General features: G+C 42.3%; 1 protein-coding gene across 1 annotated transcript in view; it reads right to left on the reverse strand.

Moving 5' to 3' along the window:
• Positions 1-2,076: 2,076 nt before the first annotated feature.
• The window catches only part of shroom4 (shroom family member 4), an 87,087-nt gene continuing 73,441 nt past the window's right edge, over positions 2,077-15,722 (reverse strand). Inside the window, exons 5-12 of the mRNA XM_083993385.1 lie at positions 13,156-13,220; positions 9,934-10,797; positions 7,869-8,489; positions 7,422-7,554; positions 6,396-6,497; positions 6,111-6,281; positions 4,981-5,123; positions 2,077-4,321 (exon numbers count right to left, since the gene is read on the reverse strand). Coding sequence (XP_083849511.1) covers positions 4,165-4,321; positions 4,981-5,123; positions 6,111-6,281; positions 6,396-6,497; positions 7,422-7,554; positions 7,869-8,489; positions 9,934-10,797; positions 13,156-13,220 — 2,256 coding nt within the window. The 3' untranslated portion in view covers positions 2,077-4,164. The remainder of the gene's footprint in view (positions 4,322-4,980; positions 5,124-6,110; positions 6,282-6,395; positions 6,498-7,421; positions 7,555-7,868; positions 8,490-9,933; positions 10,798-13,155; positions 13,221-15,722) is intronic.

A 15,722-nucleotide genomic window follows, 5' to 3' on the forward strand; every position in this document is an offset into this window, starting at 1 on the left:
ATCAATGGATGTGTGGTGAGATGTTCTCTGTGAAGGAGCCAACAACAAACTACACAAGTTCAGTTCATCAGGATGGTTTCCTAACAGTGCACTGGGGTTTTCATTGTTCTTTTTTGAGTTGTGTTCAAACGGACACTTGACTGCCATCTAGTGGTCATTTTACGGTGTCCACCTCAAAAAGTGTTTCCAGGAGAAGTTTCCCCAGTCAGGAACAAATGAGGAAGTCACCTGGTTCACTCCACCTGCTTAATTTAGTCCTAATTGTGAGAGATATGATACAAGATGTTGTGCCCATATATATTAACAATATGTTAAATTTAATATATATTTATGTTTGCAACTCTATTGACTCAGTCTTCCCAAACTAATTTGTAAAACACAAATGATACAGATATGAAGATCACATTTCTATGGTCTCGGTCTCTGTCGACCTGGACTTTTCTCAAGACCACAGCTGCAGTGACATCTTTTTTCTTTTGTTCAATCTTCTGTTAAATCCAAACTTTGTTTACATTAAATATGGTTTAGATTTTGTATAAAATCATCTTTTCTTTTTAGCTGAGGAGGAATAATGTAAATATCAAGCCATGTGATTATTATGAGGACTGGTACTGAATACATGGTCTTGAAAATGGTCTCACATTGGTTTGGTTTTAGACTTGGACTCGGTCTCGACCCCCTCAAAGTCTTGGTCTCTCTGGTCTTGGTCCTGACTTGGACTCTGGTTAGTTGGTCTTGACCTGAACACAAGTTCTACTTTATCATAGCCTGATGTGGCCAACAGCGCCCCCATGTGTCCACACGATGCAAGACCTCCCACCAGTCCTGTGTGAACCAACATACAATCATACACCACATCCTGCTCACTGAGAGAAACTTGACACCAGAGTCGGGTTTCGTCTCGGCTCATTTACATGACAAACAGATATTAGATGATGAGAAAACTGGGACTTGTAACACGCTTGAAAAACTATGATATGATCCGTGGACATCAAGAGGCATCTCGGTCTTTTCAGCTGCTACCATCCATGATGAACAATGAAGGTGAACTTAAAGGGATAGTTCACCCAAAATTCAAATTTCACTCATTATCTACTCACCCTCATGTCGACTAAGGGCTGGGAGAAGTTTCAGAGTCCTCCGTGGCTTCTCTGAGTTACGGGGGGTCTCGGCGTAGCAGTATTTGTCCATATAATGGTTGTGAATGGATACCACTTTTCTTCGTCCAAAAAGACACACCAAAAAACATCCAAATATCTCCATGCTGCTCATCTGTAATGTCCCTCTTGTATTGAAGCCCCGACATGAGAAACTGTTCCGCCGGATTTGCACAGACAAAGGAAGAGCAGTGAACTGAGACACTGGGAGCTTCCGCTACAAACAAGCTTAAAATATAGACTTTTTCGGACAATTTCTCATGTGATTGGATGAGAAGAAAACTGGGACTTGTAACACGCTTGAAAAAAAAAGATATGATCTGATGGTCTTTTCAGCTGCTACCATCCATGATGAACAATGAAGGTGAACTTAAAAGAGTTCAGAGAACTTTTCCATTTGGACTCTCGTTGGCATTCTTCATCCCCCGTTCACCTATTAAAGGTAAACAGATTGTCACCATACTTAGTTTATTGAAGCAATTGGCTTAAAGTGATTATATAAATACTGGATGTAACACAGTTTTAGGTAATCTAACTTTCTTTTTCTTTTCGTTCCTGGAAAGATTCTGCAACTCAGGTCAAAAGTAAATGTAGTACTATAATTGAGGAAACGTTGTCCTGTTGTCTGGTGCCCTCTAGTGGTAAAAAGGTAGAACTTAGGATATGAAAATGAATGAGGTGAACTACAGTATATACACTCCATAAAAAAAGAAAAATGAAAAAAAGCTGTAACAGTGGGGGTTTTTTTAGGGTTGGATGGGCAATGTCCCCCCCATCCCACCTGTAGACACGCCCCTGGAAGCAGCGGACAGGTAAAGACGACGTTATAAATAACAACAGGAGACAAAAAAAGGTACTTTAAAATACTATTATTATTATTTATGGTACTTTTTTTCTCACAAGTGTTTTTTTTTTTTGCAGTTACAAAAAAAAAAAAGGTAAAGCAACTTCTCTTTTCTCTCAAGTCAATACGTTTCCAGTTGGTTTAGAAAACTGCTGTTATAATACAAGAATACACAACATATGTACAAAACTTAACAAACATCAACAGTTCAGGGAGAAACAGCAGGAGTCATGTGACGACAGATAAACAGAGGAAATTAATAAAGCCGAGTGTAAAACTGTGAAACTGTGAATGAACATTAAACTGGAAGGAAAAAAAACCTAAAACATAAAAACACTTCCTCTTCTGAAATCCAAGAGTCTCGTTGAGCTGCAGCGGTTTTTTTAGTTTTTTTTTTAAAACTTGAAGCTCAAGAGACTTTGGTCGTATCACAAATCATGAGACGTCACAGGAGGTGAGAGCAGAAGGTTAACGAATAATTAACCTGAACGACATCAATCTGTCAATGAATCTTTGTTTTTTTAATCTGATTATTGAGTTTTTGTCGATTTAAAATCAAGTTTTAAAGGAACAGTTAGACACTTTGGGATTAAAATGTTTTTTTTTTTTTCTCTTTTCTGCCAAGAAGCTAACAGCAAGTTAGCTTAGCATAAAGACCATTAAAAAAAACTGGAGGGAAACAGCAGCTTGAGACTGAGCTCTGATTGGATCAATCAATTAATAGTTGATCAAAATAATGTATTTCCAATCCCAGTAAATTTTAATTATGATATTAAATATTTGGGGGTTTTGGATTGTTGTTCATAAAAAAAAAACATTTAACAATATTTTGTTGTTTTGCTAACATCACCTTTTAGCAATTGTGAATTGTAGGCTAATGAACATTTTCCATTGTTTTGTTTTTCTTCAAGTTTTATCCAACAAATTGAATAATTGATTGATGATTGATAACAATGGCAAACATAACATTGGCATCATTTGTGAGCTTTTTAGTTTAAACCTTTAACACAGTTTCCCCCTGGATCCAGTCTTTATGCTAAGCTAAGCTAGGCTAAGCTAAGCTAAGCTAACAGACTAAAGGATGTAGCTTCATATTTAGCTTACTAAGGTTTTTCCCCTCCTTTTTCAGCATCAGTTTCCAGTGAATATGAACTTCAGGATTCAGAGTTCGGGGCAAAAAATAATGGATAAAAAAATAAAAAGAAACAAAATAAAAATTTTGAAAACTTCGCCCTGGAACAAGCTCAAAAAAACAAAATATACAGTAAACTCTGACTCTCCTCGGTCTTTTCTTTCTCTTCTCTTTCCAGTCGTTTCACACCTTTCATTATATATACACACACATCGTTATACAATATAAACACAAGTGTCTTCTGTACATAACAATCATCACACAACAGTGACCGTATAAGGAGCCGGTGGAGTGTCAAACTCAACACAGTGAAAACACGTTACAGTAACGAGGACTAAAACACAACGCTGATACGACGATATGATGCGGGATAATACAGGATATGTAGTTTGTGATGATGCAGCCAGTGACGGTTAATTAATAAATGGTCACAGAACGGACTTTAGTGTTGTTAACGGACACTTTTCTTAGTGTGAAGCACCGATAAAAACAAAAACTAAACATTAACAAAGTTTCTCCTTTCGATTCTCTGAACCTGGAGATTTAAATACAAAACAAACGAATGAATGAATAAAAAATAAAAAATAAGCAGCGTCTTAATGAGACATTCATCGAGCGAAGATGTCTTTGGCAACAACGTAGTGATGATACTGTAACAACAAGGCAGGAGTTCAGTTTCAGTTTCTACAGTACGTGGTGTGTTCAGGCACAACGTGTGGCGGCGGCAGCGGTGATGCGTTCACTTGCACTTGGGTTTCTTCAGCTTCAGCTTCTTCCTGCTGGATCAAACTTTCTTTTTTTCTTCAAAGTGTCCGACGCTGGACTTGTGCTTCTTCTTCAAGTCAAACTCTTCATATCTACATCTCTGTTTCAGTTTGGACATTCATGGTTTGACGGATACAGACGTTCACACTGCATGTTTGAACTGAATTTGGCTCTTCGCTTTGTTCCTCGTCTTCAAACGGAGTCATAATACAGTAAATGGTTCTCACTCCTCCTCCTCCTCCTCCTCTTCTTTCTCCTCTTTCTCTTCAGTAATGTCCGTATCCCATCCCCAGACCCAGGCCCAGGCCCAGGCCCAGACCCAGACTCTCCCTCAGCCCCCTCAGCTGCTCCTCTCCCAGTCGGATCTTGTCCTCCAGCTGCCGCTGCTCCACCAGCAGAGCCGCCTTCATCTTCACAAAGTGACTGAGAGAGAGAGAAAGATAAAGAGAAACCGTCAGACCACACGTCTCCTCCACCTCCTCCTCCCTAACGTTTACATTTCCACAATCTGATTAGCTCATTGAGTGCCATTGACGTATATATACGTACAATGAAAAAACATGTGAAATGAAATTTTCAGATGTCTTACATGTTTTTGAAGCCAAAATTAAAATGGATAAATCACTGTTTTTCTTGAGCGACTCTATTTCACAAAAATGCATTTTTCTCAGCTTTCTAGAAAAAAAGTGGTCTTTTTGGTGCTCTCTATACATTATACATATTTATATTTTTTACTTTACCTACCTTATTTTATTTTTATTCTATTTTAATTAATCCATTCTTATTTTATTTTATCCAATATAAATATACAATAAGACTTATCTATTGTATCTCATTTTATTTACTTCTCCCAATTGCAAACGATTGAGTGTAAAATAGCGTTTCCTCAATGCCTCTAAATCTGTGTTTTGAAATTCTTGTGTGAATGTACATGTGTCTCCTACGTTCATCGTTTTTATCATGTAAAGCACTTTGACCCTGATTAATTGATGACACAGTTTTATTCGGATCAATATTTATTCCTATTTTATTTCAATTATTTGTGTAACGTGTTTAATTGTTGGTTGTTGGTCTGTCTGTACCTGTAGTCTCGGTGTTGCTCTGGCGACAGGCAGCGGGCCAGCACGCGGCTGACGGCCTGCTCTCTGCGGTCCACGTGGTCCTTCAGGTCCTGGGCCTCAGACAGCTGCCGCATGAGCTGACGCTTCTTCTCCAGCAGGGGGAGCTGCAGGACGGAGAGAGAGAGGAAACATGAGCCGATGTGTTCTTCACAACATCTGAACTTTATTCTCTTTATATGAATGAATGAATTAATAAATGAACGAGACACCAAGAAAACAACGTCATCAATACATCAATGAAACAAACAAACTAAAATAAACACAGTTAAAACAACCAGATCATCTTTAGGAGGAAAGAAAGAAGAGGAAACGACACCGAGCTTCAAAGGAGTTGATCAAAGATTCATTAAACAATCTATCCTGTCTTCTTCTTCAGGCTTTGGAAATAAAACTTGTTGTCTTAAACACATTTATATTATACAACCATTCCAGTTTCCAGAATATTTCAGGATTTTGTGTCTATTGATACTTTGTACACTGCAAAAACTCAAAATCTTTCCAAGAATATTTGTCTTATTTCTTGTCAAAATGTCTAATTTCTAGTCAAAACTAAACTCTTTTCACTTAAAATAAGACTCATCACCTAAAAATGAACTTGTTTTTAGATCATTTTCATTTGTTTCAAACAAATTTTCACTTGAAATAAGTAGAAAAATCTGCCAGTGAAAGGAAGTTTTTTGTGCTTGTAATAAGAAAGAAAAACTGATTTTTCTATTCATTTCAAGTGAAAATCTGCTCGAAAGAAGTAAAAAGTGTCTAAAAACAAGCTGCTTTTTAATGTGATGAGTCTTATTTTAAGTATAATGAGATTTGTTTTGACTAGAAATGACATTTTGACTAGAAATAAGACAAATATTCTTGGTAAGATTTTGAGTTTTTGCAGTGTACCGTACAGAAGGAAACGGAGCTCAGTTTCCACTTCATCTAAAACTCACACATTTCACATCTTCTGTTTCCCTCAGGAACATTTCTGAATCGACTCAACCTCAGAAAACCAGATCAAACATCTTTGACTTCTCTATAGACGTTGATGTAACAGATAACATCTTCCTCCTCCTCGTCCTCCTCCTCCTCCTCCTCCTCCTCCTCACCCTCTCGTGATGCTCCGTCTCGGGGTCCAGCGTGTCCAGAGTGGTCTCCACCCTCAGCAGACGTCCCGACAGCGACAGCATCAGACTCACCACCTTGTCCAGGTCTCCGATGAACATGCGGAACTTGTCGACCTCGTTGGGTTTACACACCGACACCACCATCGTCTCCACCTGCCGACAGAGACGAGGTTAGAGCCACAACGGATATGAAGTGAAATATTTATGAATGAATGAGTGAGTGAGTGAGTAAATAAGAGAGAGTTTAGCTTCTCCCTCCTCCCTCACCTCCTCCCCCAGCTGGGCGTTGGCTCGGATGTCGTCCTGAAGACCGCGCTGAGCTTCTCTCAACACGCCCAGCTTCTTACGCAGGCTCTCCATCAGCTGCTTCTGTGGGAGGAGGAGAAGAGCAGGGTTATTATAGTTCACTAAGACTTAAACTACCAGTGAAAAAATAATTTGGTGAACTAAAATAAAAATAAAAATGACAATTTTTCCAAAAACAAGAACTACACTGCAAAACCTGCAAAATCTTACCAAGAATATTTGTCTTATTTCTAGTCAAAACTAATCTCATTGTACTGAAAATAAGTCTCATCACATAAGAAGTAGCTTGTTTTTAGACACTTTTTACTTCTTTCAAGAATATTTTTACTTAAAATAAGTAGAAAAATCTGATAGTGGAGCAAGTTTTTCTTTCTTATTACAAACACAAAAACTTTCTACTTATTTCAAGTGAAAATTTGTTTTAACAAGTGAAAATTATCTAAAAACAAGTTAATTTTTTAAGTGGAAAGAGATTAGTTTTGACTAGAAATGAGACATTTTGAAAAGAAATATGACAAATATTCTTGGAAAGGTTTTGAGTTTTTGCAGCGTGAATAAAAACTGCAATGAGATAGAACACAGATAACATCAGCTTAGTCGTAGTTTTCTTAGAGATGTCACAAGCTGCAGGAAGAAAACGCTACAACTCAATACGGGACGACTTGGAGTACGACCCACAGGTATATAAGAGTGATGTAACCTGATGAGGACTGATGGGAACATTATGGGATGGATGCAACTAAAAGGGGAGAAGTTCGTGTTCATATTCAGAGGTCTGACAGAGGCTTTCTCCTAAAACCTGAAAAATTAAAACACTTGTTGAACTCAGTAAAACTAAACTGAAATAATACAAAATAAAAAAAACAGAAAAACTAAATGAAAATAAAAACTAATGACATTTTTTAAAACTTTAATAACTTTAACAGAGGAGAAACAACACAGGGAGAAGAGGAGGAGGAGATGATGAAGGAGGTGAAGCTGTGTCACCTTGTACGTGAGCTGGTCGTCGTCGTCTCTCTCTCGGAGGTCGGAGGTCAGATCCTTCATCTGCGTGAGGAGCTGAGCTTTGGCTGCAGATGTGCTGTAGTAGGAGGAACAGCTGGAGCTGGCACCGGAGCGCCTGGAGGAGGAGGAGGAGGAGTTTATTTAATTTACAGAGAGACACACAACAATCACAACAACACATGAATAAACAAATAAGAGACGGAGTGATGAACGAGGAGGAGGAGGAAAACAAAAACATCTGTAACTGAGGATATGAAGTCGTTTTTTCTCTGATCGTCTGAACTTTTTGTTTGGAAACAACGACACATCTGACACCAGAGTCAACAAACAAGAAGCAAACAATCAAACAATATACTGAAGATGAACGAAGATGAATTTCCCTATGGGACAATAAAGGCTGTATCTATCTATCTATCAGCAGACACTGACCGGTCCAGAGAGTCGGTGTTGTGCTCCAGGCTCCAGGCTCCTCTCCAGCTCTCTCTGCCCGCCTCCCCCTCACCGCCCTGGGGGAACAGCTCCTCCAGACTCAGCCTCTCCCGGCTCAGCTCCGGCTCCTCCTCCTCCACCGAGCCGCTCGCCGCTCTCGTCCGACCCGGCGACGCCTCGGCCTCGGACGCCTCCGAGTCGGTCGCCGGTAACGTGTCGATGTCCGTCTCCAGGACTGTGACCGGCAGCGCGAAGCACGGCAGCTCGCTGGTGATGGGCTCGGCCTCGGCGGGAAGCTCCTCCTCCTGGAAGTCGTCGATGTCGGTCTCCATGGGAACGTCCAGGTCGGCCTCGAGGCTGTGGGCCGGGCTCGGACTCAGGGTCTCCGACTCCGCCTGCTGCTGCTGCTGCTGCTGCTGCTGCTCCGAGTCCATGATGAAGTACGACTCTGGAGGTAAAACGCCTCCGTTCTCCACAGCGGGAGGCAGCGCCGCGTCGCTATGAACTCTGGGAGACGGAGTTCTCTCCCACTCGGCTCCCGGCCGCAGGTTGAACTGCTGCTTGTGAAGCTTCACAGGGTTCGCTCTGTCCTGGTCCTGGTCCTGGTACGCCTCGGAGTAACTGAGACAGAGAGACGGAGACACAGAGATTAAAGAGTTTAAATCACTTTGAAATGTATTTTATTTTACTTTGTTTAGAATCTATTGCGTTTTGTGTTTAGATTTTATGCTTTAACAGGTTTTAATGCAGGTTTTTCTCATTATTTATAAAATATATGAAACACATAATCGATAAATAACAGTTGGAAGAAAAGACAAGAAAAATGTGTGTGTAATCACATGAAGTTACCTGTGTGTTTTGATGTGTGTGTCTGTAATCACATGAAGCTGGTTCTAGAGTCTCTGTGTGTGTGTGTGACTATGAGCTGCATCCTGTGTCATTCTGATTTAGCTGTGTCTGTGTTTATAAACATTTAAACGAGCGCCAGGTGGATTGTTTATGAAGTTAACGAGCTCTGGCCTGAGAATCAGAAGTTACCACGGCATCTCGAGGTGGTTACCACGGCGATAGAGGCCCCCCCAGGCTGAGGCAGACAGAAACGTCGAGAAAAAGAGCGATTTTCTGCCTCTGCACTGGTCTCGCAAAAGGCTTACTGTGACAAAAACGGTAACTCCTATCAGAACAAAACACAGATCAACGGTGCTGTAAGGGGTTCCTGAAAAATTTGGTACGATTTGGTGTTTCTACAGTAAATATTTTGGAGACGCTGGCAATTTTAAAACATCGGTCCGTTCTGCTTCTCTCAGAAAATATTTGTATTGGAGTCAGTGAGGAGCAGAGACAGATGTGGCCGCACTTAGAGGCTGATAATTTAAATTCTGTAAGTCTCTCTGATATTTTGAGCACATGGTGAGAGACAGAACAAGTTGGTCTACAATTTTCTGAAAAAATTATGTGTGTAGAGTGTAAATTGTGGCCAGGGCCGAGTGTGGAAAGAGAAAAAATCTGGAGTTTTTCTGGGCTTTCTCCCACTCTAACCGATGATGTCACCCACTCTGACACGAACATTCCGTGCAATACACACCCATTATAATCTCATAATTTCTCCAAAAATGATCATGGTCATTGATCAGGGATTGATCAAAAACTATATGACCTATCAAAACGTGCAGTAATACGCCAATACACAAGACTTGTGTCTACTGTTTAAAGTTTAAATGGAGTCTCTAGGTGAAAGTATGCCTGAGCAGTAGACGTTTGAAAAACTCCAATGATTGTTCTTTTTCGCTCTTTTTTTTTCGCCCGTCCCATTGACTTCAATGCAAATTTTTGCGCAGTTTTTCGCGACTTACGTCGCAAATTGTAAACTGTTGAGAAAAGTAATAGCACACCGATTCGCCCGGGCACTGGTCCCTGCAGCTATTTCATAGCTGTAGGGGCCAGTGCCCGGTGCGATGGCCCGTGGCCCTAAAAACACAAGAAGACAAGACAAGAAAAAGAAAGAAAAGAAAAGAAAAAAGAAAGAAAGAAAAGACAAGAGAGGTAACATCAGTTATAAACTCACCTGTTGGATTCAGGAGGAGGAGGAGTCGACGCCTCCTCCCGCTCCCTCGGCGGCGGAGCCACCGGTCTGAAGCCGCGTCTGGAGAACATGGGGCTGGGAGGAGCCACAGTGAAGTGCTGCTGCTCCTGGAGCGGAGCCTGGCTCTGGGAGGAGGAGGAGGAGTGGTGGGCGTGGCGCTGCTCCTCCTGGGCGGAGGAGGAGGAGGAGGCGTGGTGGGCGTGGCGCTGCTCCTCCCGGGTGGAGGAGGAGGAGGAGGAGGAGGAGGCGTGGGGGCAGGTGCAGCGGCGGCAGCTCTCCGCCGCCTCCTGGCGCTCCGGTGGGAGGCTGTAGGAACGCTGCCTGGACGTCTCGGCCGCGGGGACGTAGGAGGAGGAGTAGGGAGGCGCGGGGTGAGGGGAGGAGGAGGAAGAGGAGGTGGGAGAGGAGGAGGAGGAGGGGAACAGGGTGTGGTGCGACGCCCGTCTGCGGTGGAACTGCTCCCACTTCGGCGGCGGCGGTCTCGGCGGCGGCGGCGTCTTCTTCCTGCTCTGCCTGATGATGATGCTGCTCCTCACCGTCGCTGCTCCTCCTCCTCCTCCTCCTCCTCCTCCTCCTCCCTCCTCCACCTCGCTCAGGGTCTGGCTGGTCGCCATGGAGATGGACGGAGACCAGCGGTGGCTGCCGGCGCCGTCGTCGAAGCGGAGGTCGTTCTCCGACATGGCTCGACCCCGCAGCGCCAGAGGAGCCGGCGGCGGCGGGGCGGAGGCGTAGCCGTTGCGGTCGCTGCCGCCCCATCGGCCCTGGTGGTGGTGGAGGAGGTGCTGATGGTGCGGCGGCGAGGAGGCGTCAGGGGGTCGGGACTCACGTCTCCAGCTCGGGTAGTCTCTATGACGACGACAAGTAAACAATGTGTTCAATACAATGTTTTTATAAATACATTTATTCATTATTTAGTCGTTAACTCATTGAGTGCCAACCACGTAATTTCTCGTTTTTCGTTCCCATGCGTTGAGTGCCAAAAACGAAATTTTTTGTTTTTTGCTTTTTTTTTAAATTATGAAAATAGACACTTTAATACACATTATATGTAAATTTGGGGACTCTACGACGAGGAGAACTGAAATAGATGACGATCAAAGTCACATGACAGCTCATGATCTGGAAGTTTTTATCATAACTCGGCTTCTGCAAACGAGTTCTGCATGCAGATGCAGCGCAGCTGCTCTGCTCTCACCCGCGCTGCTGCTCCAGCTGCTCGAGCTGCTCGGAGCAGAAACAGGAAGCTCTCAGCTGACAGTCCGCCCGGTCTTCATCTGGAGCAACACCGTGTCCTCCCCAAAGTCCTCCCGCGGTAAAATCTGATGGTCTCTGGGCCAAAGCAGACCGGCACCGACCCGAACCACAGAAGGACCGCGACCACCGGCGGGACCGGTCTTCCCGAGCCGCGGTGGCCGACTGACCCTCACGCTCCGCGGCGAGAGGCTGTGACACGGCACGGTGCGTCTGTGTTATTGTTGTTTAGTGGCGCCCCCCCCGCCCCCGATGGTGGTTTTGTGAATAGAACAACAACTGTTGTATATATTTATCTTATACGAGCCCTTTGATCCAGAAATGCGAGTGTCAGAAGAGCGACAGGCACAAACAGCGCACCTTTCATAAAAGACGCTCTATCTCCTTTTCTAGAAAAAAAGGAGGGATTTTGGTGAAACCCAGCCATGTTTAGCTTGACTTTTCTCACGGAGGCACGTAGAAACAAACGGTTTGTGGTCATTTAAAGCATAAAGTTAAACCTTTCAGTTGAGCTACAGTATGTGTTGGTGGCAATAATATAGAATACACTATGGCTCTACATAAAAAGTCAAAAATGGTCTAAATTGCCGGTACACTTGACTAAAACTTTGGAAAGGAGCGCGGCACTCAATGAGTTAAGATAAAAAAAAAAAGTTCAATGTTTTCTGACCGGGTTGCCAGGTTTGGCATCATTGGGTTTATACAGAGACTGAATCTGGCAACCCACAAGTGTGTTTATTAATACATCCGTGTTTGCACTACTATTTCATTCATTATCGATCCATTATTGGGATCGTAAAATGATAAGAATAATACAAATCAAGATGGCTTCTCCAGATGTCTCACAGATTGTTAAAATATTCACATTAGAGAAGCACAAAATGGAAATGTTTGGTTTTATTGCTGAATTAACCAAATAACCGATTAAGAAAACAGGCCCTAATCATTAAAAGTGGTTTAACAGTCAGAAACTTTCATCACATGCTGGATTGATCAGATTTCATTGACCAAGTTGCCAGGTTTGGTGTCACTGACTTGCTTGTACAGACACTGAATCTGGCAACCCCACAATACATCGATGTAAGAGCCTGGAGTGTGGTTATGATTACATTTCTGTTTGCACCACCTAAATATTTCATTCATTCGTTATTGATTAATTATTGGGTTCATAAAAAGACTCAGGTATTTCCAGTCTCTATCCTAAGCTAGGCTAACTAAATCCTGACATTAGTTCTGACTGACTCTTAATCCACCAACAGTTCTTCCAATATTACTCATGGAATTAAAGAAATCCCTATAAGAAAATGGCTTTAAAACAATTCAACAGTCACAAAACTTTCATTGTGTTTGGGGTAAATCTGATTTAATTGAACGGCACACGTAAAAATACCCATAATTCTCGGAGAGGAAACAGTTATAAACCTGGCTGTAGTTTGTACATTCACTGGTCCTGGTGCTGCTGAGTCGGGTGTTTCAGAGCCGTCGTGATGGATGTCGGTGGAGAAAGTGGTTAAATTACAGCTTGTGTTTCCTTTTTTTTTGTGCGTCTCAGGTCAGATGTGAGCGGAGGCCTCTTTACGAGCCATGCGTGTCCTGAAACAGCCCCCGCTCCGTCGACCCACCCCCTGCACTGCTAACCTACAGGACTCACCAGCCCGACCACATATCATTATGGTCACATTTTAAGCATGGATGATTGCCCTGCACACTTAGAGCTCATTACAGTCAAATCACAGCCAGCCATGACGGAGAGGGATTTCCTGCTGCCAGTGGCACAATGGGCCGGCCCCACCTCACGTCCCCCGAGACTCACTTAGAGACAATCAAGAGACGAGCGTGTGCGTTCGTCAGGGTTTGTATATTTTAAAAAAAATCTACAGGATAATCAAAAGTCGGACAGAAGATGTTTATACCAACGCGTGCCTCTGCGTTCTCGCACAGGAAGTGGCTCACCTCTCGGTCAGGCTGTACTTCCTGTTGAGCTTGGTCGTCGTTTCCTGTTGCCGGGCGGGATACGTCTGTGGAAGAGATTTAAAGGCGGGTTAATAACGGCAAAGGAATGAAGGAAGGCTTCAATCTGGTTGGTCAGCACACACACACACACACACACACACACACACACACTGGAGGGAAGAGGGTGTGTGTGCCTCCACCCTGCAGTGACTTCAGCGGTGATAAGGCCGGCGGGTGGAGACCAGACCAACTACAACTCTGCAAAATATAAGTGTCATTAAAAACTAAGCGTCATTCTCATGGATCAGTAATAACAAAAAACCCCAAATATTAGATTTAAGAAAATACAGCAAAGAGAAACTGGGGTCAGTTCATTTTTTGGGGCATTTTTGCTTAAAACATCAATTAACTCACATTTTTACATGCCATTTTTAGTACAATCTGGTTGTGTTTGTATTTTAGTCGATGCTACACTTCACTTTCTTTCCTTCAACTCTTCGCAAAAGGATATTTTGCATATTTCACATTTTAAATTGTAATTTCAAACGAATCTACATCATAATTCCTTAAAAATAGAAATATAATGAATCCAGGTGGAGAATGATAAAGCAAATATATTGTTTTTTATTCTCACAAATATTGTTAAGATCAGTACTGGGCTCAAAATCCAGCAACATTTAAGTGATATAACTTTGGCTGTACAGTAGCTTCTCAAACCTGAAATCTTGATGAATCTGGATATTTTTGACACAAAATTTTACAGTGTTGTGATGTATGGTGTCATAGTTTGAGATATCTGGATAACTGCATCTCTGTGTTGGGTTATTTTGCACATAAAGTCCTGGAAACTTCTTTTAATTCGATGGGAACCGTGAATATTATCTCTAACTATGAGGACACCACAATGACGTTCATGATCTAAATTCTAGCTCCTCACTTATTTGTTTACTTTCACTTTTACTTCTAATACTTCAGTACATTTAATGTTGGAAATGTAATTTACATTTGACACTGAAGTCATTATCTGGTAACAGACTTGTACTTTTACTCAAGTGCTGCTTTCAAGCACTTTATACAAAGCTGGTTTTACTCATGGAGGACGCGTCTGCACAATGCATCATGTTATTACCCCCCTGAACGAACTCACTGCACTCACATTAGATACACACACACACACACAAATACACACACAGATTCCCATGCAGAGATATTTCTGACTGTGATGCAAACCTGAACCCTCGCTTGGTGTTTTTGTTGGCATGCCGCGATGGGTTTAACATATCTGGCCGTCGCTCGTTGTAAACAGAGCATAAAATCCATTAAACTCTAACAACTGATAATAAGCTCAAGTGCCTGGACGGATCCCTCTGCGTTTAAATCTACTGTCTCCGGGGCTTTTAAGGTGCATTAAGTCATTTATGACTTCTTCTGGCTCCTATTGGTGAATACCTGGGATTAAAGTTTCCACACAGGGGCAAAGCACGGACTGTTTTTTAAAAAATATATTTTTAGTCAGTGCAGCAGTTTCCCGGCGTTCCTGTTCTCTACTGTTTGATTCAACACAAAAAAATGTTTAACCAACTAACAAAAGATTCACTGTGAATTCAATGCATCACTAACGACTGTGAATGTGTTTCATTTTGAGTGTAATCGTCACTATGCTGTAGAAATGTTTCCTGTAATATTCATAGAAAAACTGAACGTCCTTTGGGGAAAAAAAGGGGGTCGATTGGATCAAAGTGTAAATCTAATGCTCATGTAATGAGGTGAGATGTGAAAAATAACAACTGAATCTAATCGTCCTTCAATTTCTTTTTGTGCCAAAAACAATTCAACTGAATTGTATCCAAACTTCTCTGGAAACATTGGCTCCTCGAGTGACTGACAGAGCTCGGATGAATATGATAATAACAATTACGATAATGATAATAATAATGATAATAGCAGTTAGTTACATTTTTGTGTTTTCACAATCTGTTTCTTTCTTCTTTCCAAAACACACACACACACACACGTTAATGAATGAACCTAAACTCTCTAAACTTTCATTCAGAGTGAGTTTGTGCTTACACATCCACCTCAGTGCGTGTTTCTCTTTGCATGAGTACTATGAATATAATGTGTGTGTGTGTTTGCAGAAGGTCTTTGTAGTCCGTCCAACACATCTGTTATTGTTAAAGATATTGGACGTCGTCAGCAACAGATATGAAACAAAAATTCCACGCTTGAGGTTATCGCCATGGCATCAAACTAACGACCCTCCGACCCCCTCATCCCCCGAGGCTTCAAGCTCGGAGAAAACCCGCACGAAAACAACAACAACAAGCCAGCGTCGGCCCGGACCAGATATCTGCCGCGTCCAAGACAAATGTCAGTTTGGCTTTGCTCAGCGATAAGCGATAAGGTTACTAATAGGCTGGAGTTCACAGACGAGGGGCTGCACCCCCTGCCAAGGAACTTGAATCAATTTGTGGTAAAGATGTAACTCAAAGCTGTTATTATCGCTTACACAAGTGTCCGCCGCCGTTGCCCAATCGCCCTCTCCGTTCCATGAACTGTTTCAATGA

Source organism: Trachurus trachurus, assembly GCF_905171665.1.
Source record: "Trachurus trachurus genome assembly, chromosome: 18".
NCBI lineage: Eukaryota > Metazoa > Chordata > Actinopteri > Carangiformes > Carangidae > Trachurus > Trachurus trachurus.